Here is a 24305-nt window from a genome sequence, read left to right as displayed (position 1 = left end):
TGTATTGACTGAAATCTTTAATAAAAATCCTTAGAAATTGGGGAACCATGAAGAGCATTACAGATTAAATACCTTTTCTGAAAAATAAATTCTAGAGTAGAATATGTTCATAAGATCAGAGTTAAGAACGTTTCACTTTCAAAAACAAGTGCAAACGCCAATTTGAGAATGCTGCCCTATTTAAATAAAAATATACTTTTCTAAAAAATAACTAAACATTGATATTCTTGGTAGGAGTCAGCATCAGTGCAAAGGCACGTTGTGTTTACATTGAGAATAAGAAGTGTAAATAAAAGTTATGGAACTCAATCACAAAATGTTTGAACATAATTTGACCTGACAGTGCAACTGACTGTCAGCCACTCCCCTCTGCTATTGGCAGGATGATCACATTACTTCGTAGCCACTGCGAATGCCCCCCATCAACATGCAGGCGAATATGATGCCCATGATCTGAAACACACACAAAAACACAGTTAGAAAACATGCAAAAGTGTGTGCGTGTGTTGAACTAGCATCTACAAATCAGCGGGTCTTCCAAGCCTAGGATTTGTATGTGCAAATGTATATGCTTGGTTGTGTGCGTTTGCTTGCTCCTACCTGCAGGAAAGCGATCACCAGTGCCGCTACAATGACCCACATGATGTTCTTCTTCAACAGCTCCTCTACAACAGTTTCACACCCCTAGATAGCAATCCGAGACAAACGTCATTCCTGACCCATACACTGTTCTGGAGGTCTTTTTGCTTGGATTAATTGGTATTTTATTTCACACAAAAATACAAAACAAATCAACCACTGGGTTGGACCTTACCGTCTGGTGTATCTTGCGTGCATCCTCCATGGCCCCCTGACCACAGCCAACAGTGACATTGATGCAGCAGGAGTCTGGAACAGAGTTTTTCACAGAGCCGAACTTGCCTATCCAGTCAGTGGCGTTGGTCACTCCACAACATTTCAGCTGGATGAAGAACAACAAGAATGGTGAGAATGAGTTTGAGCATGACGCGGGTAAACAGGGAACGCCAGATGGAGGAAGAGACAACAGCAAAATGAGGTAGTAAGGTTATGTTGGTTAGATTGGGGGAAACACAGACCGGAAGCAGGCCAGGATATTGCTTAATAATGTCAACAGAAGACAAGACAAGATAAACATGGCATAGAAGACACACACTAAAATGATAAGAGTAATGTTACATGGGGGAGGTGCCAAATTAAGCAAATAAAGTCAGAAATATATACACAATGTATCTTAACATTTTGACAAATGTCTCTTTACATTTGCAGATCCAATACCTTCAGAATGTATTCACACCCCTTGACTTTTTCCACATTTTGTTGTATTACAGCCTGAATTTAAAAATTGATTAAATTGAGCTTCGTCACTGGCATACACACAATCCCCCATAATGTGGAATTATGTTTTTCACATTTTTTACAAATTAATAAAAAATGAAAAGCTTGAATGTCAATAAGTATTCAACACCTTTGTTATGGCAAGCCTAAATAAGTTCAGGAGTAAAAATGTGCTTAACAAGTCACAGAAGTGGACTCACTGTGTGCAATAGTGTTTAACGTGATTTTTGAATGACTACCTCATCTCTGTACCCCACACATACAATTATCTGTAAGGTCTCTCAGTCGAGCAGTGAATTTCAAATAGATTCAACCACAAAGACCAGGGAGGTATTCCAATGCCTCACAAAGAAGGGCACCTATTGGTAGATGGGTAAACAAAAAAACATTTAATATCCCTTTGAGCATGGTGAAGTATTAATTACACTTTGGATGGTGTATCAACACACCCAGTCATTACAAAGATACAGGCGGCCTTCCTAACTCAGTTGCCGGAGAGGAAGGAAACCGCTCAGGGATTTCACCATAAGGCCAATGGTGACTTTAAAACAGTTAGAGTTTAATGGCTGTGATATAAGAAAACGGAGGATGGATCAACAACATTGTAGTTACTCCACAATAGTAACCTAATTGACAGAGTGAAAAGGAAGCCTGTACAGAATAAAAAATATTCCAAAACATGCATACTGTTTGCAACAAGGCACTAAAGTAATACTGCAAAAAATGTAGCAAAGCAATTAACTTTTGGTCCTGAATACAAAGTGTTATGTTTGGGGCAAATCCAATCCAATACATTACTGAGTACCACTCTCCATATTTTCAAGCATAGTGGTGGCTGCATCATGTTATGGGTATGATTGTAATTGTTAAGGACTGGGAAGTTTTCAGGATAAAAAAGAAACAGAATGGAGCTAAACACAGGAAAAATCCTAGAGGAAAACCTGGTTCAGTCTGCTTTCCACCAGACACTGGGAGATTAATTCACCTTTCAGCAGGACAATAACCTAAAAGGCCAAATCTACACTGGAGTTGCTTACCAAAAAGACAGTGAATGTTCCTGAGTGTCCGAGTTACAATTTAGACTTAAATCTACTAGAAAATCTATGGCAAGACCTGAATATGGTTGTCTAGCAATGATCAACAACCAATTTGACAGAGCTTGAAGAATTCTGAAAATAATAAATGTTGGGCAAATGTTGCACAATCCAGGTGTGGAAAGCTCTTAGAGACTTACCCAGAAAGACACAGCGGTAATCTCTGCCAAAGGATCTTCTACAAAGTATTGGTGTGAATACTTATGTAAATGAGATATTCCTGTATTTAATTTTCAATAAATTTGCAAAAATTCCTGAAGATGTGTTTTCACTGTTAATAGGGGGTATTGTGTGTAGATGGGTGAGCATTTTTAAACATATTTAATCCATTTTGGATTCAGGCTGTAACAACAACATTTGGAATAAAATCAAGGGGTATGAATACTTCCTGAAGGCACTGTAAGCACATCACTACACCTAAAAATATCAATGTATGTCAGTTGTAATGGTTGATACTAACGTCAACTTGCAGGTTATCCAGGGCCTTCTTGAATTCAGCTGTGCCATTGCTGTACTTGATGACTATGTCATTGAGACCGTCATGGACAATGACTGTCAGCTTAGTAGAGGACAGAAACATGGTTAACAGGTGGAATTACTAAATTATGTTGATACAATATAGACAGTCTGTAGACTGTACATACAGTTACTGTATAGACACATAGATGTGTAAAAAAACTGCCTGAAAATATGAGTATACTTACTTTGCCTCTGAAGACATATCCAGCGATGGCTGCACCAATCTCAGTGATAATGATCAGACCCAGAAGGATAGAAAACTTGGGAGAAAATATACAATAAAAAAAAAAGGTATTAGCTCAGAGTTCAGATAGATACTCTACATGACCCAAAGTATGTGGACACCTGCTCGTCAAACATTTCATTCCAAAATCATGGGCATTAATATGGAGTTGGTCCCCCCCTTTGCTGCTATAACAGCCTCCACTCTTTTGGGAAGGCTTTCCACTAGATGTTGGAACATTGCTGCGGGGACTTGCTTCCATTCAGCCACAAGAGCATAAGTGAGGTCGGGCACGGATGTTGGGCGATTAGGCCTGGCTCGCAGTCGGCGTTCCAAATTATCCCAAAGGTGTTCAATGGGGTTGAAGTCAGGGCTCTGTGCAGGCCAGTAAAGTTCTTCCACAACGATCGACAAACCATTGATGTATGGACCTCACTTTGTGCATGGGGGCATTGTCATGCTGAAACAGGAAAGGGCCTTCCCCAAATTGTTGCCACAAAGTTGGAAGCACAAAATTGTCTAGAATGTCATTGTATGCTGTAGCGTTAAAGATTTCCCTTCACTGGAACTAAGGGGCCTAGCGTGAACCATAAAAAACAGCCCCAGACAATTATTCCGCCAAACCCAGATTTGTCTGTCGGACTGCCAGATGGTGAAGCGTGATTCATCACTCCAGAGAACGTGTTTCCACTGCTCCAGAGTCAAATGGCGATGAGCTTTACACCAATTCAGCAGACGCTTGGCATTGTGGTGATCTTAAGCTTGTGTGCGGCTGCTCAGCCATGGAAACCCATTTCATGAAGCTCGCTGATGAACAGTTATTGTGCTGACGTTGCTTCCAGAGGCAGTTTGGAACTCGGTAGTGAGTGTTGCAACCAAGGACAGATTATTTTTACACGCTATTCGCTTACGCACTCGGCGGTCCCGTTCTGTGAGCTTGCGTGGCCTACCACTTCGTGGCTGAGCCGTTGTTGCTCCTCGACATTTCCACTTCACAATAACAGCACTTACAGTTGACCGGGGAAGCTCTAGCAGGGCAGATTTGTTGGAAAGGTGGCCCACGTTGAAAGTCACTGAGCTCTTCAGTAAGGCCATTCTACTGCCAATGTTTGTCTATGGAGATTGCATGGCTGTGTACTCGATTTTATACACCGGTCAGCAACGGGTGTGGCTGAAATAGCCGAATCCACTAATTTGAAGGGGTGTCCACATACTGTATATATATATAGTGTATATTAGCTCTTTTTTTGAAGATTAATGGCCTTAATAACACATAATTGATAAGCTGATGAACTGAACATTAATAGGTATTTAGATTGAGCTACTGTAAAATCCTTCTCTAATTCAGGTAACACAATCTGTTATGTCTGTCTGGATGTAACAAACACTGCATTCACTACAGAATAAAGGTTGCCTAGATGTAAAAGAGACGTATGGAGCATTGTCAAACCAGTTGGTTCAGACTGCTTTTCAACTAGATCAAACATGTATGCGGTTAATGGTTTGGATACATTACATTTTGTTTGGAATACCAGGGTGACCACCATGCAGCAGCAGCCCCTCCCCCAATACAAGTTGTCATGTCGTTATATGTGTACATACCATGGTGACCATGCAGTAGCTCTCCTTCCAGGCTCCACAGCAGCCAAAGAAGGCGATGAAGAAGACGATGACCCCCACCACGATGAGGACTATGGGGGCTGATGAGGCGGAGACATTATTGATCACTACGGTGCTGTGGAAAGCCACCTGAACCAAAACTCCTAGCACTACCAGAGCCAGACCACACAGCTAGAGATAAATAAATGGAGAGATGGAAGAAAGAGTTCATGATTAGAAGTCACAGAAATATACATTTAAATAAATGCATGCATGGGCTTCTACAACGCAATAGATATTCAAACGCTTTGAAATATGTCATGTGAACAGGATCTTACATGTACAGCCAAATTCATAATCTGTACAACTGCATGATAAATTGGAACTGTATGAGGCCATACTTTTAAAATGGCAAGAAAGCGGTTAAGTGTATGTAAATGTCAGATCAGTGTACATCAGATCCTGCCTTATTCACGTTTTTAAGTTAGCATTTAAATGAACTAATACAGGAACTATCAAGGACACTAATGCAAATAAGTAATTGCCACATTTACAGATTTAAAAAAAAGTAGACACACTTCTGTCATTCTAGAATGACTATTACTATCATAGTTATTTGCCAATGGTGTCCAGCCCTCGTCATTTAAATAAACAAAACAACCTGCGTAGGTTGAGTAAACAGGAGGGTCACATAAACACACCTCTGTATGCATTGGGTGACAGGTGCTGGACCTATTACAGCAATACCTTGAACTACATGGAGACATGGATCAGGTATGTATGAAATAGGATATAAGCCCAATCTCACTGGTGTGCTGCTCAGAATCACAGATGACAGGACAGACTACTAGTTGCTAGGTATGATGAAATTATGGAAATAACAAACAAATCATGTACCATATTACCATATCCTAACTTGAGCCATAGTTTAGGTTGGTTTAGGCTATAGGTCAAATGTGGGTTATATAGCATGATGATACATCATCACATTCTGTTTCATAAAGGTATTTGACTCATAGATTTTATGAAGACTTCCTATTTCACCCTTTCAAAAAAGTCCTGGAAATAAAATGTGCAGTAGCTCCAGGAACAACAGCTCGGAGAATGTCGAGCAAAACTGGTCGAACCACAACTTCAACCGATCTGACTTCAGGTCATGTATCAAGATAAAACGCCTAGACAATATAGCCCAATGTTAACAACATGAGGAAGAACCCAGCAAAATCGACTCCCACAATGGCAGGTCAGTTCCGTGGAATATCACCTGACGGATGTGACAAGTCATTGCCTTAGTTTTTTTAATCCAGGTGCATCCGGCCCAAACTCAGGTCCTTTCATCACAGGTAACACCAATGTAAATATTTGGCATCGGTTAGGAATAGGATTGGTCACTGCCTTGTTTCTATACAGTGGAGAGGTAGGTACACAGAGGTATGAAAATGATAGCATACAGAAGAGAGGCCATAAAACTAATTGCAGGCATACAGTACATTCGGGAAGTATTCAGACACCTTTACTTTTTCCACATTGTTATGTTACAGCCTTATTCTAAAAATGATTACATTGTGTTTTCCCCTCATCTACACACAATACCCAATAATGACAAAGCAAAAACAGTTTTTGAAATTTTAGCAAATTTATAACATGAAAAAAAAAAACGGAAATATCACATTTACATAAGTATTCAGACCTTTTACTCAGTACTTTGTTGAAGCACCTTTGGCAGCGATTACAGCCTCAAGTCTTCTTGGGTATGATGCTACAAGCTTGGCACATCTGTATTTGGGGAGTTTCTCCCATTCTTCTCTGCAGATCCTCTCAAGCTCTGTCAGGTTGGATGGGGAGCGTCGCTGCACAGCTATTTTCAGGTCTCTCCAGAGATGTTCGATCAGGTTCAAGTCCGGGATCTGCCTGGGCCACTCAAGGACATTCAGAGACTCGTCCCGAAGCCACTCCTGCGTTGTCTTGGCTGTGTGCTTAGGGTCGTTGTCCTGTTGGAAGGTGAACCTTCACCCCAGTCAGCGGTCCTGAGCGCTCTGGAGCAGGTTGTCATCAAGGATCTCTCTGTACTTTGCTCCATTCATCTTTCCCTCGATCCTGACTAGTCTCCCATCCCTGCCACTGAAAAACATCCCCACAGCATGATGCTGCCACCACCATGCTTCACCGTAGGGATGGTGCCAGGTTTCCTCCAGACGTGACACTTGGCATTCAGGCCAAAGAGTTCGATCTTGGTTTCATCAGACCAGATAATCTTGTTTCTCATAGTCTGAGAGTCCTTTAAGGTTCTTGGTCACCTCCCTGACCAAGGCCGTTCTCCCACGGTTGCTCAGTTTGGCCGGGCGGCCAGCTCTAGGTAGTGTCTTGGTGGTTCCAAATGTATTCCATTTAAGAATGATGGAGGCCACGGTGTTCTTGGGGACCATCAATGCTGCAGACATTTTTTGGTATCCTTCCCCAGATCTGTGCCTCGGAGCTCTACGGACAATTCCTTCGACCTCATGGCTTGCGCTACGGCGGTCACAAAATTTCGTCAGCCGGTGATTGTCAAGCAAATGTCTGTCTGTCTCACGGTAATTGACATAAACACAATTAGCATCTCCTGGCTTCCACACATAGCCTACAAGCCATTTTAAAAAGTATAATTAATCCATGTAATATAGCCTACACCTTCACAATAAATCCATTAATTTATTTTAGACAGGTCTAAAGAAGCATGATATGAAGAAAATGTAGTCTATTTCAGAAGTAATAGCATACTCTGAGTTGTCCTTATGTTAGGTCCTGATGTGGCTATGCCAAATGGCTGTGGGCTACACTAGTTCATTTAGCAGACAAGATTTGCTTATAATTCCGTGACATTATTTTATAGTATGAAGAATACAATTGAATAAAATATAAATATTTTCTGCAAATGATATGAGGGAGTGCGCACATGCGGCTATTCTGTGTTGAGTGGTTAACAAAGAAATAGGTCCGCCTATATGCTTAATTTAGAGTTATTCATGTAACTTTAGTTGTTCTACAAACGTTGGGCTATATGTTTTGATTTTTAATACATTGTAAGGCTGCATGATGAGACTAATGATGATTTGAAAAAAGTCGCTTAAAAAGGCATGAGCTCTTTTGTATTTTGCGCAGGCTGTACACACTCCAATAGTCTCTCATTCACAATTTGACAAGCACTTGATAATGCCTCGAATTTCACGGTGGCATCCCCCTCGTGGCCGTAATGCCCCCTAAAAAAATCAATTCCTTTTGCGACCCGGAGTGCAATGTGGCTGACTCAACAGATCAGAACATTTAGCTTAAAAATGTTGATAAACTATTAGGCTATTTCTTCACATTATAAGAGCAGCAATGCGCACATGGTAGTAGGCTATAAGCGTGAATGTTCCATTAGTGGAAAACACAATTATCAAAAGTGACCGCAAATGCAATTATGCAGGTAATGCTTTTATTGTAAAGGTGCATTTTTATGTTGAAAAGTATCTTCCCCAAACTTTAAACTCACGCGCTGCTTATATATTCCAGGTAGGCTCTACACCCCTTGTAAATCGGATTAATGTGCTTAAATTTTAAGAAGTTATTTGGCCACTTTACTTATTAAAACATATAGGCCTATGGGCTAGGCTACATGAGGTGTGTGACTATGATTCGAACAAGTCGCAAAAATGCTGGTCATCATTCACAAGTGATAATATATAATTCACAAGTGATAGGCTAATATTGTCACCCATCATGGGTTCTCATTAAGTGTTTGAATAGATTTTCAAATACATTTGCATTGATATCAGAGTGATTAGAGGGACAGTAGAGTGCTGAGTACCAGGCAGTTAGCAAGTTTGGTAGGCTACTAATGACCAGCAGTAGCATCAGAGCTTGGAGAAGCCCAATTACCGTGACTAAACGGTCATGTGGAATTTGACTGCCTTCATGACTCGTGACCGCCGGTGTGGCAGTAACACGGTCACCGCAACAGCCCTACTCATGGCTTGGTTTTTGCTCTGACATGTACAGTCAACTGTGGGACCTTAAATATATAGACAGGTGTGTGCCTTTCCAAATCATGTCCAATCAATTGAATTTACCACAGGTGGACTCCAATCAAGTTGTAAAAACATCTCAAGGATGATCAATTGAAACAGGATGCACCTGAGCCAATTTCGAGTCTCATAGCAAAGGGTCTGAATACTTATGTAAATAAGTTATTTATTTTCATACATTTGCAAAAATGTCTAAAAACCAGTTTTCGCTTTGTTATTATGGGGTATTGTGTGTAGATTGATTAGTAAAAAAAAAAAAATTGTATCCATTTTAGAATAAGGCTGTAATATAACAAAATGTGGAAAAAGTCAAGGGGTCTGAATACTTTCCAAATGTACTGTATGACAAATAGACATTATGGACAGTATATAGATAGAATACGTAGTAAAACTGTAGAATATGTAGGATAGAATAGTATATGTACAGCAATAGTTACAGTGCCTTCAGAAAGTATGTACATAGGGCAGCAGCCTCTAAGGTGCAGGGTTGAGTAACCAGGTGGTAGCCGGCTACCAGTGGTGACTATTTAACACACTGATGGCTTTGAGATAGCTGTTTTTCAGTCTCTCGGTCCCAGCTTTGATGCACCTATACTGACCCTGTCTTCTAGGCCGTGGCTCAGGTCCTTGATGATCTTCTTGGCCTTCCTGTGACACCAGGTGCTGTAGATGTCCTGGAGGGCAGGCAGTGTGCCCCCGGTGATGTGTTGGGCAGACCGCATCACCCTCTGGAGAGCCATGTGGTTGCGGATGGTGCAGTTGCTGTACTAGGCAGTGATAGTGCCCGAAAGGATGCTCTCAATGGTGCATCTGTAGAAGTTCGTGAGGGTCTTAAGGGCCAAGCCAAATTTCTTCAGCCTCCTGAGGTTGAAGAGGCGCTTTCGCACCTTCTCCACCACACAGTCTGTGCGGATGGGCCATTTCAGATTGTTAATGATGTGTACGCCAAGGAACTTTAAGCTTTTCACCTCCACTGCGACCCCGTCGATGTGGATGGGGTAGTGCTCCCTCTGCTGTCTCCTGAAGTCCACGATCAGCTCTTTCGTTTTGTTGACGTTGAGGGAGAAGTTATTTTCCTGGAACCACTCCGCCAGGGCCCTTACCTCCTCCCTGTAGGCTGTCTCGTCATTGTTGGTAATCAGGCCTACCACTGTTGTCTGCAAACTTGATGATTGAGTTAGAGACGTGCGTGGCCACGCAGTCATGGGTAAACTGGGAGTACAGAAGGGGGCTGAGCATGCACCCTTGTGGGGCCCCTGTGTTGAAGATCAGTGTAGCAGAGGTGTTGTTGCCTACCTTCACCACCTGGGTGCAGCCCATCAGGAAGTCCAGGACCCAGTTGCACAGGGCGGGGTTCAGACCCAGAGCCCAGAATTTATTGATGAGCTTAGAGGGTACTAGGTATTCCCCTTGTCCAGATGGGATAGGGCAGTGCGATGGCGATTACATCATCCGTGGATCTATTGGGGCGGTATGCGAATTGCAGTGGGTCTAGGGTCAGGTAAGGTGGAGGTGATATGATCCTTAACTAGCCTCTCAAAGCACTTCATGATGACAGAAGTGAGTGCTATGGGGTGATAGTGATTTTATTTTAGTTACCTTCACTTTCTTGGGTACAGGAACAATGGTGGACATCTTGAAGCAAGTGGAGACAACAGACTGGGATAGGGAGAGATTGAATATGTCCGTAAACACTCCAGCCAGCTGGTCTGCACATGCTCTGAGGGATGCCGTCTGTGCCGGCAGCCTTGCGAGGTTTAACATGCTTAAAAATGTCTTACTCACGTTGGCCACGGAGAACGAGAGCTCACCGTCTTCGTGAGTGGCACTGGCCCGCGTCGGTGGCACAGTGATTTTCATGAAGCGGGTGAAGAAGGTGTTTAGCTTATCCGGGAGCAAGACAGTGTCCGTGACGTGGCTGTTTTTCCCTTTATAATCCGTGATTGTCTGGAGTCCCTGACACATACGTCTCGTGTCTGAGCCGTTGAATTGCGTCTCTGTACTGACCTTTTGCCTGTTTGATTGCCGTACGGAGGGCATAACTGGACTGTTTGTACTCGTCCATGTTCCCAGTCACCTTGCCGTGGTTAAATGTGGTGGTTCGCGCTTTCAGTTTTGCGTGAATGCTGCAATCTATCCACGTTTTTTGGTTTGGATAGGTTTTAAACCATCACAGTGGGAACAACATCCCCTATGCACTTCCTGATGAACGCAGTCACCGAGACGGTGTATACGTCAATGTCATTTTCAGAGACAACCCAGAACATATCCCAATCCGCGTGACATACCAATGTTGAACTGTCCTTACCACAGGTACTTGCGGTTTCAGTCTATAGGAAGGTAGGAGCAGAATGGAGGTGTGATCTAATTTGCCGAAGGGAGGGCGGGGAAGGGCCTTGTAGCCATCCCGGAAGAGAGAGTAACAATGGTAGAGAGTTTGAGGCGCGAGTAGCGCAGGCGATGTGTTGATAAAACTTTGGTAGCATTTTCCTCAGATTTCCTTTATTGAAGTTCCCAGCTACAATAAATGCGGCCTCAGAATATGCGGTTTCCAGTTTGCACAAAGTTTAGTGTAGTTCCTTGACTGCTGTCGTGGTATCGGCTTGAGGGGGAATATACATGGCTGTGACGATGACCGAAGATAATTCTCTCGGGAGGTAATGCGGTCAGCATTTGATTGTGAGGTATTCCAGGTCGGGTTAACAAAAGGACTTGAGTTCCTGTACGTTGCCACAATCACACCATAAGTAGTTAATCATGAAACATACACCTCCGCCTTTCTTTTTCCCGTAAAGTCATTTCTTCCTTTCCGTGCGATGTACTGAGAACCCAGCTGGCTGTATGGACGGCGACAGTATATCCATGACGCTGTGAAACAGAGTATGTTAGAGTCCCTGTTGTCTCTCTGGAAGGAAAGCCTCGCCCTGAACTCATCTACTTTATTGTCAAGGGACTGAACATTAGCGAGTAATATACTCGGAAGCGGTGGATGGTATGCACACCTCCTAAGTTGGACTAAAAGTCCACTCCGTATACCTCTTCTCTGTCGGTGGATTCTTGGAGCAGCCTTTGGGATGAGTGGAATTTCCTCGGGGGGTACGAACAAAGGATCCAATTCAGGAAAGTTGTATTTCTGGTCGAAATGCTGATGAGTGACCACCGATCTAATATTCAAAAGTTATTTTTGGCTGTAGGTAATAATGCAAAAAATGTTCCAAGCAGATAACACACACAACAAATATATACTGCAAAGTTGATTAGGAGCCAGGAACAGGGTGTCCATGTCTATCGGAAGAGGAAGAAGAGATCCCACTCTGGAACTTCAATATGTCTGTAGAGTATATTATGTTCAACAATATATCGAAAAATTTGCCAAATCAAAAATTGTACATGTTCAATATTCATGTTTTTCAATATTCATAAATTAACGTTTAAAAAAAAAGGTTTTGAAATCAAAATACTACTCACGTTACAGAGCAAGTGGTAACGCTTCATATGTCACCAATGTTTGCTTTGTAGTAGAGTATGTGAGCAGAGTGGAGCTGGAGCATGCCCAATTTGACTGGAGAGCGGAGCGAGTTTCCCAAAGGCTGGAGCGTTGGCCCGGCTCAGCATGCATTTGTAGGCTACTTGTGTGCTGCTATAGCCCAATGCTTTAGCTACGGTCATGGAGTTCACTAAATATTTTCATAAAGAAACGGATAAATCACACGTGCAAAAATCAGGGTGACCAAGAATCTGAAGAGACACGTTTCCCGAAAGCATGAGTTTACTACGTGCACATGCTAACAGAAAGGAAGGAGGTGGGTAGCTAGCTATGTGTGTTGTTGTAGTAAAGTATTTATAAACAAAAAAACTAATGTTCGTTCTATTATCTATACAATAGGCTATCATTTATTTTGGCCCAATATGCCTGACATATTACCTCTCAAGAAGCATTCCGTTTTGATAGGGTTATTTTGCCTAAAAACCTTTAGGCCTAACTATAGAAAAAGTCAAAAACAACTCTGTATCCATGCCCAGCCTGGCAAGAGTGGCCCGAAGGTTGTTTAGCATCCCAAGTGGCTCTGCAAGTGCAGAGAGGGTATTCACCACTGCTGGCCTGCCCTCCAAGCACCATCACATGAGCATCAAGCCACAGAATCTGGCCAAACTCGTGTTTCTAAAAGTGAATTCAAAAGGCATTGTAGACAACCTAATAAGGCATTTTTTGTTTCATTTGTATTTAAATACTAAGTAAGTCACAGCCTATATGCACAATTTATAGACTATAATGATTGAATACAACAAAATGTTGTTTAAATGCTGGGCGCTTAATGTTCCTGCCAGCCTAGCGTGTCGCACTTGCAAATGCTTCACAATTTATTTCTTTGTAGGCTAAATCCTTGAAATAATATGCAATAATATAGCCCAAATAATTTATTTTTGTTCATTTGTAGGCTACCTGTCTTGCTCCTGACCTATTTGGAGTGTTTATATGCTGTTTAATACGACATGTAGCCTATTTGATATGTTAAGCGCTTCTTAAGGTCACCTTTCATGTTGTTTATTAAAATACTTTTTCAAATCATATGGTTTGGGTTCAATACTTCAAAACCAAATGGTAGGCCCAGGTAGTCACAAAAATAGATGGGTGTTGGTTAAATGGGGACAGAGCGGTGCGCATGTGATTTCTGACCGCTCAACTCCGCTCACTACAGATTAAACACTATGGTCTTAAAGGAGGCCTGGGTAAGGCCGAAATGTCATAAATATTACAACTTTGATAAATTATTTCTCAATTACGCATTTAGATACAAATGTCAAATATATGTAAACAATGCTTTCTCCAAAGGACTATTCTATGGATTCCATTTCGTGAAAATTCCCCAAAACATGGTCTTTTTTCAAATCTGGGTTTCGTGAAGAAACACTCAAAAGGTGCATGTGCATCTTTCGGCTTTCCTGTCATGTGTTATAGAGCACTAAACCATGATGGTATTACAATATAACCGAGAGATTAGTCAAGAGTTCTTAACTTTTCACATGAAGGCTTTGTATCAGTGAATGCAGACCAAAAAAAATAAGAAGTCACATGATCTTTTCTTAACACTGAACTGGTCACAAGACTCAGATTCGTCACATGCTATCTCACTCACACTCTCCCCTCCCCCCTCCTACCTAAGGTCATTACTTCCTCTTTCAGATGAATTTTAGAAGTTAAACATTAACACTATTTTTTATATTTCCAAGTTGTGAGGAGTTAAAAGACGGAGGTTACAGTGAAGGAATTGTTACTAGTTGAATAGTTTCATATTTGTTCTCCCTCTGTTTTGTCGCTGATAATGTGTGTATTGTTGGCCACATTTCAGAAAGCCTGTAATACAGAGTACAGGCAGAGTGAGTGAGCGCTAAACTACAGCAAGGAAGGAAATGGCAAACTGCGTAGAGGAGGGGTTTGTGTGTGTGTGTGTCCTGGGTCAGCTGACAGACTCCTGCGTATTGGCCTTACAACAGGTGGATTACAAGACTAAGTGATGACAGTCTTGGGGAGTTGGAAAGAAATAGATTAAATAAATACACATAACCAGCTATAGGCTACATATAAACTGGGTCAAGTAACTAAAATAACAGTTTAATGCCAAACAATTAAGAGGCTCAGAAACTGAGGTAAGCTCATGGAAAGTAATAAACCTTGCTCTCAGTCCCACACCCAACATAAAAATGTACTTTGTGGCATAGCTAACTACATCACAACCAACAGTTGTGGAGGAGGCTTGTATAACTTTTACAGCTGTAAAGAGTCATGATGATCAAGTGCCCTTTCCCAGATTCCTGGGTTCGTAGATGTTCAGTTTAAGGATTAGTGAAATTAAGGGACTTTTCTTATTAGGCCTACCAATTACCTCACTTGTCTTGAACATATCACATGGACCAAACTAACTGTCAGTGGGTGCGGTGCAGGAATCAGGCGCAGGACGCAGAAACTTAGTCCAAAAGACTTTAGTGAACAATCACTTAGAACACGAGCCAAAAAAGCCCGGAGGCGAGAAAATACGCACACAGGCGTAAAACAAAATGCGCACTAACATGTGCGAGAACCCTCTCCAAACAGAGGAGGAAACAACGAAGCACAGAAACCAACAGTAGCGCAATCACACACAACACCTGACAACCACAACGAGAACTTATAGGACAATAATGAACGCTAAACGATAACAGGTGTACAACATCAAGACAAAACCAAACGAACATCGAAACATACAACGGTGGCAGCTAGTACTCCGGAGACGACGACCGCCGAAGCCTGCCCGAGCAAGGAAGAGAGGCAGCCTCGGCCGAAACCGTGACACTAACACACTACATTAGATCTGTATCAGTTTGAGGAACTATGAAACTCCCTTAATTAATCATGAGATGTGTTAACTGAGTATCAGAGGCATTTCACAATCAATCTAGATGCTGAGCTGTATTAGACCCAGCAGTTGTACAGACCTCAAAAAGGCCAGAAACAGAACATCCCAACCAATCAGGATTCCAAACCTCCACCTGCATTACTCACCCAGAAGATGAAGTTGAAAAAGAAGAGTAGGTACTTCACACATTTCATTCCTCCCTCGACACCCATGGTTAGTCCGGATCAAGACCCTGGCTCAAGAAAGAAAAATACATTTTAACTAGAGAGACTGTAAATAACTATTATTATTTTGTATAACACATACAAAATGGTGTGAACTAGTTTTAGGATATCACTTGTTGCTTCATCGTCTAGGCCTAGTGTGTTTAGCTCTACTAAATTGCATTGTATTACAGAAAACCGGCATGGCATGCTGAGAATAGGCCTACATATGAATGAAAGGTCAATATTGACAGGTAGGCCAGTAATCAGTTGATGTGTGGGGGGGACTTTTTAGTTGAGACCTGAGGCAAAAGTGAGTCAATACTGTGTCCAGTAAAATATGATTTTGTATGACTTATTTGTCGAAATAGACCTGTCAACAGTTGAGTCAGGCTTGCTGACAGTGAAAGGCCTTTTTAATCTATTTTTCCACATAAGATTAACGTTACACCATAGAAACCACATTTGTGTCAAGAGTTTAGTGTGCACAAGTATATATACAGTGGGGGAAAAAAGTATTTAGTCAGCCACCAATTGTGCAAGTTCTCCCACTTAAAAAGATGAGGCCTGTAATTTTCATCATAGGTATATATTTATTTATACAGTTGAAGTCGGAAGTTTACATACACTTAGGTTGGAGTCATTAAAACTCTTTTTTTCAACCACAGTCGGTTAGGACATCTACTTTGTACATGACATAAGTAATTTTTCCAACAATTGTTTACAGACAGATTATTTCACTGTATCACAATTCCAGTGGGTCAGAAATTTACATACACTAAGTTGACTGTGCCTTTAAACAGCTTGGAAAATTCCAGGAAATGATGTCATGGCTTTAGAAGCTTCTGAGAGGCTAATTGACATCATTTGAGTCAATTGGAGGTGTACAGTGGGGAAAAAAAAGTATTTAGTCAGCCACCAATTGTGCAAGTTCTCCCACTTAAAAAGATGAGAGAGGCCTGTAATTTTCATCATAGGCAAATTGAGGAAAAAAATCACATTGTAGGATTTTTTATGAATTTATTTGCAAATTATGGTGGAAAATAAGTAGAGCTAGAAAATTCAAGCCCCTTGGAGGGATTCAATTTGTGGATTTAAAAGAACACATGAATCATCAGCGTACAATGACACCTTTGTTTTTAATCCCTGGATTTCGAATCCCTTGATATTATTGTTGGATCTGATTTTAATAGCTAACATTTCGATGGCCATAATAAATAGACATGCCGATAGTGAAAAACCTTGTTTTACTCCTCTTGACAGTTTGAAACTTTCTGAGAAATAGCCATTATTTACTATTTTACACCTAGGGTTACTATACATGATTTTAACCCATTTTATAAGAGATTCTCCAAAATTGAAATGCTCCAGGCATTTATACACTGCTCAAAAAAATAAAGGGAACACTTAAACAACACAATGTAACTCCAAGTCAATCACACTTCTGTGAAATCAAACTGTCCACTTAGGAAGCAACACTGATTGACAATAAATTGCACATGCTGTTGTACAAATGGAATAGACAACAGGTGGAAATTATAGGCAATTAGCAAGACACCCCCAATAAAAGGACTGGTTTTGCAGGTGGTGACCACAGACCACTTCTCAGTTCCTATGCTTCCTGGCTGATGTTTTGGTAACTTTTGAATGCTGGCGGTGCTTTCACTCTAGTGGTAGCATGAGACGGAGTCTACAACCCACACAAGTGGCTCAGGTAGTGCAGCTCATCCAGGATGGCACATCAATGCGAGCTGTGGCAAGAAGGTTTGCTGTGTCTGTCAGCGTAGTGTCCAGAGCATGGAGGCGCTACCAGGAGACAGGCCAGTACATCAGGAGACGTGGAGGAGGCCGTAGGAGGGCAACAACCCAGCAGCAGGACTGCTACCTCCACCTTTGTGCAAGGAGGAGCAGGAGGAGCACTGCCAGAGCCCTGCAAAATGACCTCCAGCAGGCCACAAATGTGCATGTGTCTGCTCAAACGGTCAGAAACAGACTCCATGAGGGTGGTATGAGGGCCCGACGTCCACAGGTGGGGGTTGTGCTTACAGCCCAACACCGTGCAGGACGTTTGGCATTTGCCAGAGAACACCAAGATTGGCAAATTTGCCACTGGCGCCCTGTGCTCTTCACAGATGAAAGCAGGTTCACACTGAGCACATGTGACAGACGTGACAGAGTCTGGAGACGCCATGGAGAACGTTCTGCTGCCTGCAACATCCTCCAGCCTGACCGGTTTGGCGGTGGGTCAGTCATGGAGTGGGGTGGCATTTCTTTGGGGGGCCGCACAGCCCTCCATGTGCTCGCCAGAGGTAGCCTGACTGCCATTAGGTACCGAGATGAGATCCTCAGACCCCTTGTGAGACCATATGCTGGTGCGGTTGGCCCTGGGTTCCTCCTAATGCAAGACAATGCTAGACCTCATGTGGCTGGAGTGTGTCAGCAGTTCCTGCAAGAGGAAGGCATTGATGCTATGGACTGGCCCGCCTGTTCCCCAGACCTGAATCCAATTGAGCACATCTGGGACATCATGTCTCGCTCCATCCACCAACACCACAGACTGTCCAGGAGTTGGCGGATGCTTTAGTCCAGGTCTGGGAGGAGATCCCTCAGGAGACCATCCGCCACCTCATCAGGAGCATGCCCAGGCGTTGTAGGGAGGTCATACAGGCACGTGGAGGCCACAACCACTACTGAGCCTCATTTTGACTTGTTTTAAGGACATTACATCAAAGTTGGAGCAGCCTGTAGTGTGGTTTTCCACTTTAATTTTGAGGGTGACTCCAAATCCAGACCTCCATGGGTTGATAAATTTGATTTCCATTGATAATTTGTGTGATTTTGTTGTCAGCACATTCAACTATGTAAAGAAAAAAGTATTTAATAAGATTATTTCATTCATTCAGATCTAGGATGTGTTTTTTTAGTGTTCCCTTTATTTTTTTGAGCAGTGTATATAAACTCCAGTCGTACTTTATCAAATGCCTTTTCAAAGTCTGCTATGAATAGCAGGTCTGGTTTCCCAGATTTTTCATAGTGTTCTATTGTTTCCAGTCTTGCCTTATATTATCTCCAATGTATCGTCCATGTAAAAAAAAACTGTCTGATCAGAATGAATATTGTCCAACAATACCTTTTTAATTTTATGCGCTTTACATTTTGCATCACAAACATGAGTCTTTCTGTATGGCTGTTAATTTTACATTATCAATAGAAAAAAATCCCTACCATTTGCTTCAGTTAGAGGAGATGGAGGCGACTGAAACGAAGTACTTTGCTTCCTCCTTCAAAATATCATTTGGTGAATCATGGGTGACTATCATTTGTAACCAGTTTCAAAATCTTAGCTAGCAGTCATCATCATGAATGAAATCGACAATCTACTGGCAAATCCTTTTAAATCCTTGTCATATGAAGAGAAATAATGAAGAGAAATTATAGATAAAACGTGTCGGTGCTCATTGGCCATAAACATTACACAACAAGTTGGAAAACGCAAATTCAACAATGAGTGGTTTGGAAGGAATCGGTGACAGTGGCTAACTACAGGCATTGCAAAGCAATCACTAGCCTGCTATTCAGTGGAATGGCTGTGTGGTCCCAAATCTGGGATTAAGGGGCTCTTTTCCAAGTTTAAAATGATAAACATTCAACATTGGCCATGCTGTCAATCAAGCATGATTTGTGCAGCACTCAAAACAACTTATCTCGGAACTGCGAAAACTTGACTTCAGTGAGTTCAAGACAACTGGGAAGTCGGGAATAAACAAGCTCCGACTGGGAAAATACGTTTGAATGGTCATCCAACTCGGAATTGTAAATCCGGCTTCTTTCTCTTTCTTTGATGACAAAATGTGCAAATGAAGGACCGCCGCGCCACCTTCCTGTTCAAGTGAGCACAGTACAACAAGGTGAGTCCAAAAATGTATTGTATGCTGCTGCATTAATTATGTAATATGCCAGGGAGATATGTATATTGTAGCTAAGAAAGCAATACTAAGTGTATGTTGTGTAGTAAGATGTTAGTAGGCCATATAATAATTTTTTTGTCTATTTAGTCCTCTGTAGCTCAGCTGGTAGAGCACGGCGCTTGTAACGCCAAGGTAGTGGGTTCGATCCCCGGGACCACCCATACACAAAAAAAAATTATGCACGCATGACTGTAAGTCGCTTTGGATAAAAGCGTCTGCTAAATGGCTTATTATTATTATTTACCCTTCTTAATTTTGCCTACTGTTCTGACTTGGTAGTGCACATGTAGCCTATAACCTGTTATAGGGAAATGTAATCATCAAATATTGTAAGAGCTTTCATTGTCTGCTTATATGCCCCCTTTATTTATCCTACGGTTCTGACTTGGTGTACAGGGAGAACACTGTAAGAATGGCCCATGTTTTGAATTCTGTCGCTGTACATTTCAAAAGTGCTAAATAAATAGATATATTGACTACGTCCGTCCTAGCTCGCTCATTAATGTCTTAATCGAAATTACAGATTGCCTCTTATCCGCTTGTCGTCCCCTTATGCCATAGGTTTGTACATCTCAATTGCCATTAGAAACCACATTTGTTAAGCAAGTCAGCCATGTTTTTTTTAAAGGCAGTAAATGAGGTTGAATGAACTGTTTCGCTGCCAGACAAGACTCTGCTGATAGCCAGGTATAGCAGTGGTAAGCTGTTGGGACTGCTGTTGGAACAGCTTTATGTAGGCCCTAACAGTTTGTGGGCACTGTTTGTCACCGTTATAGTGCAATTAATGTATTGTTTAGTGTTGTGTTGTGGCTTTGCTGGCATGCATCCCACCTCTTTTTTTTTTTTTGCCCCACCAAGGTTGAAATGCTAAAATCGGCACGGATCATTACACAGGTGCACCTTGTGCTGGGGACAATAAAAGGCCACTCTCAAATGTGCAGGTTTGTCACAACAATGCCACAGATTTCTCAAGTTGAGGGGGCATGCAATTGGCATGCTGACTGCCAGAGCTTTTGCCAGAGAATAGGATTTTCATTTCTCTACCATAAGCCACCTCCAACATCGTTTTAGAGAATTTGGCAGTACGTCCAACTGTTCTCATAACCCAGACCATATGCAACCACACCAGCAACCACCCCCCCCCCCCCCAAAAAAAAAAAAGCCAATAGTACCGTTTATCCGTGTTGAGAGGCCTTAGCAAGTATACACTTCATCAAAATAGTCAGAATTAATCTAAGATAACTCAAGTAATCTGTCATTAATTTAGATGTTTTTGACAAGGAGATCTTAGTCGCACAATTTTACATCACTGACGAAGGGGCGTAGACTTCGGCTATGACTTTGGTTTGCCTCCAGAAAAAATTGTGTGTGCCGGAACAGCCGAAAAAACACTGAAGTCCAAAACGAACAAAAACGTCACAAAATATGCACAAACTCTTCCGAACTGTTTCGCCTGGCAAGCATGCTTTTAGGATGCTGGATTGCCCTAAAGTAAATGGATGTTTCCCCGAATTATATAAATTACTCCTGTCTAAATAAAATCATTCAAAATACTTCACCAGGGAGCATGACTTAGACACAGTGGATCATTAGCTTCTTTAAAAAAAAATAGCTGTGGATTGTTCAGTGGTGTAAAGTACTTAAGTAAAAATACTTTAAAGTACTACTTAAGTATTTATTTTATTTTTATTTATTTTTTTTTGGGGGGGGGGGTATATGTACTTTACTATTTATATTTGGACTACTTTTACTTTACTACTTTCCTAAAGAAAATAGTGTACTTTTACTCCATACATTTTCCCTGACATGCAAAAGTACTTGTTACATTTTGAATGCTTAGCAGGACAGGAAAATGGTCCAATTCACATCCCTGGTCATCCCTACTGCCTCTGATCTGGCGGACTCACTAAACACAAATGATTTGTTTGTAAATTATGTGTGTTGGAGTGTGCCCCTGGCTATTCCCCCTAAAAACACAAAAATATTCATACCATCTGGTTTGCCTAATATAAGGAATTTGAAATGTATACTTTTACTGTTTTGATACTTAAGTATATTTGATCAATTATGTTTACTTTTGATACTTAAGTATATTTAAAACCAAATACTTTTAGACTTTTACTCAAGTAGTATTTTACTGGATTACTTTCACTTTTCCTTGAGTAATTTCTATCAAGGGATCTTTACTTTTACTCAAATATGACAATTAGGTACTTTTTCCATCACTGGGATTGTTTTAAAATCACAAGTGTGTTTGGGAAGCCCGCAATTTGGGTAGTAGGTGTGGAAATAAGTCTAGCTGAATGAGTTGCGGCTGTCTGTGAAAAGCGTCTAAAATACAGTATGTATGAAGATAACTTGTCTTGATTATAATTTAAAATGTTGCATCAAGAAGAAGGGGAGGGGTGTGTGGCGAAGATATGGTGCGTCTCTCTCCAGAGTAGGAAAGTGCCCATTTGGCTATGTCTGATTGCATTAACTCACCACGTAAGCCACTAATATGCTGTTTTTTAAAAACATCCATTGTGAACGATAGTTCCTCAGTATTTGAAAACACTCCCGGCCTCGATAATCACCAAGCCTCGGTGTGAAAGAGCACAATATCATGATAAAAAAACAGCTGTCTGTCCCGAGCTCACTGGCGCAGGAAACTGAGGACCCAGGATAAACTAGTTGATACAATGTTGTAAATTCACTAGCTACAGCTTTGGGCCAGACCCAGTGATGATTTTGATACGTTGCACTTCACTAGCAATAGCTCATCAAGTCATATCGAAAGGGAAGCAGGCAGGCGGAGTAAAGAGATTAATGTGATTGAAATAACCTGAATTTTCATCAGAATATTTTCTACTGTTTTTATTTGTCGGCTTTAGGCCTATCTATTTTACTTAGTTGACGATGGAAGTTATATGCCTACGACTGCACTGGCCTTTAGGCTATTTCTTTAGCTGCCAATGGATCACAACGTATCAATGTGTCCATATGGCAGAAGCTAGTGCTCTCGCCATAGTTGAAATGTAACTTTTAGATTTTTATAATTTTACTTCAGATTGTTATGACTAACCACATGACAGTGACTTTGAAAAAAGAAAACGTTATTGAAATGTACTGTTCCACGAAGATGCGCATATAAAAATAATCATAACTGGCACGCAGTAGGCTAAATTGTAAGCTTCCCTAAACTTTAAAAAACTCACGAGCTGCCTATGGTCTTTACTATTACACCCATTTAAAAAATTGTCACGCGCTAGCGCCTGCACAGAGGGGGTCCACGGATGGAAATCAAAGATCCGTCCAATTGATTCGTTCTGCCGCCAGCCCTGAAAGGCCTCCTATGATTGACATGACAAATGGGCTTATTAAGAAAAAAAATAAGAAAAGATAAATGAGAAAACAATTGATATTGGAACAATTAGGAGCCTAATAAGAATTGTTTCTTTTTTAATGAACTTTTTAAATTCATCAAGACTGCGATACCCATCGCTTAAGGCAGCAGTGACTAAGCAATCACGTAACAAAACAGACCGTTAATCAGAGTGCGGAGGATACAATGTAACTTTTGTTGTAGCTAAATTTGATTTGTTACAGCCTATCGTTTGTAACCAAATTCAATTAGTTATATCTTGACTACTATGTAACCGTAAAGACAACAAAGGTATATTAGACTACAACTTTAGTTAAACGTGTCGTTTCCTCATTCGCAAAACGAACTTTTTTTGTATTTTTATCTCTAACCTTTTCTTTCTTTATGGATTTCAGATTTAACAGTCAGGTTATAACATCAAATAATTGAAAAAACAAACTTGAATGAAATAACACTTACCTTTGAGTTGTAGTTGGAAAAGTAGAGGTGGCAAAGCAATATGAGGCGTTGGTTGATATTTGGAAACAAGTTCGTCGAGAAGTTGAGGAAGCAATTCTCAGTTTTATAAGCCACTCCCTCTCTACGTTGCCCTCTGATCTAGCCTGGATCCAGCCAGCATAAAAAGTGGTAATGGAAAATGACCGTCAACAACACAAGTTTCACTTTCATCCACAGGACACACAGTAGCATTTCCATTTGCACAGCAGTTATTAGGCCTATCACTTGAGCCTGTAGTATTTCAAGGCGAAGCACTATTCATTTAATTTCATCAGTGATGCCCTAGCCTGTAAAATGCATACAATTCTACATGTAACTGTAGGCCTAAAACAAACGTGTAGTACATTTACATTTTAGTCATTCTTATCCAGAGCGACTTACAGTTAGTGAGTGCATACATTTTCATACTGGCCCCCCGTGGGAAACGAACCCACAACCCTGGCGTTGCAAGCGCCATGCTCTACCAACTGAGCTACAGGGGACAGTGTAGTAGACTAAGTTCAGTCCATTTATCTCTTTGTTGCGCTCAATACGGAAGTGGTCTGACGAAGCAGACGCGAGGTTACAAGACTGTTTTACAGACTGGGACATGTGCCGTGATTCATTTGATAACATTGAGGAGTTTCCCACAACAGTCACGGGCTTCATCAATAAATGCATAGACAATGTCACCCCCACAGTGACTATAAGAACGTATCCCAACCAAAAACCATGGATTACAAGCATCATCCGCGCTGGGCTAAAGGCTAAAATGCCCCGTGTACTAGCACGCGGTGCCGCGCGGTGAAACGTCGCTTCCCATTCGTTTTCAATGGAAGGGACGCGAGGACCTTTGGGCGGTGCGAACGTGGCGTGGGAGGCGGTGAAAAAGTTAAGCATTTCCCAACTTTATGGAAATCACCAGCGGCGACCGCTGGGCGATTACCAATCATATCGAGTGGTTCCCATGACGAATTTGATGCTATGCGACCCCATCGCTGGTGACTTTCTTCAGCAAAGATGGCTGACAAAAATAATAGGATGGAAGCAAATGTAAGTAA

The 24305-nt window shown here is 41.5% G+C and overlaps 1 protein-coding gene across 2 annotated transcripts; it reads right to left on the bottom strand.

The window, feature by feature from the left end:
* On the bottom strand, positions 1-24084 carry LOC311149426 (CD63 antigen-like). 2 transcript variants are annotated; one of them, XM_084186620.1, is made up of 9 exons: positions 23647-24084; positions 23227-23369; positions 15379-15464; positions 4795-4983; positions 3155-3229; positions 2911-3009; positions 815-961; positions 601-684; positions 1-453 (listed from the first exon to the last, which is right to left on the bottom strand). In XM_084186620.1, exons 3-9 carry the CDS (start codon positions 15442-15444, stop codon positions 388-390), a joined length of 726 nt encoding a protein of 241 aa, XP_084042746.1. In that variant the 5' UTR covers positions 15445-15464; positions 23227-23369; positions 23647-24084; the 3' UTR covers positions 1-387. The 2 variants fall into 2 exon arrangements, with proteins under 2 accessions (XP_084042746.1, XP_084042747.1); XM_084186621.1 differs by lacking the exon at positions 23647-24084 and having other exon boundaries at positions 15379-15468; positions 23227-23314.
* Between the last annotated feature and the right edge of the window lie 221 nt (positions 24085-24305).

The sequence above is a fragment of the Coregonus lavaretus genome (genome assembly GCF_964263955.1).
Source record: "Coregonus lavaretus genome assembly, chromosome: 22".
Lineage (NCBI taxonomy): Eukaryota > Metazoa > Chordata > Actinopteri > Salmoniformes > Salmonidae > Coregonus > Coregonus lavaretus.
This window is presented reverse-complemented; position numbering and strand designations above follow the sequence as displayed.

Excerpts from the sequence above, each read along its gene's own strand:
- LOC311149426 (XM_084186620.1), bottom strand. The coding sequence starts at position 15,444 with ATGGGTGTCGAGGGAGGAATGAAATGTGTGAAGTACCTACTCTTCTTT. Across the intron at positions 962-2,910 it reads TGGATAACCTGCAAGTTGAC|CTGAAATGTTGTGGAGTGAC; the intron begins GTTAGTATCAAC and ends TTCTTCATCCAG. Across the intron at positions 454-600 it reads TGGTGATCGCTTTCCTGCAG|ATCATGGGCATCATATTCGC; the intron begins GTAGGAGCAAGC and ends TGTGTGTTTCAG.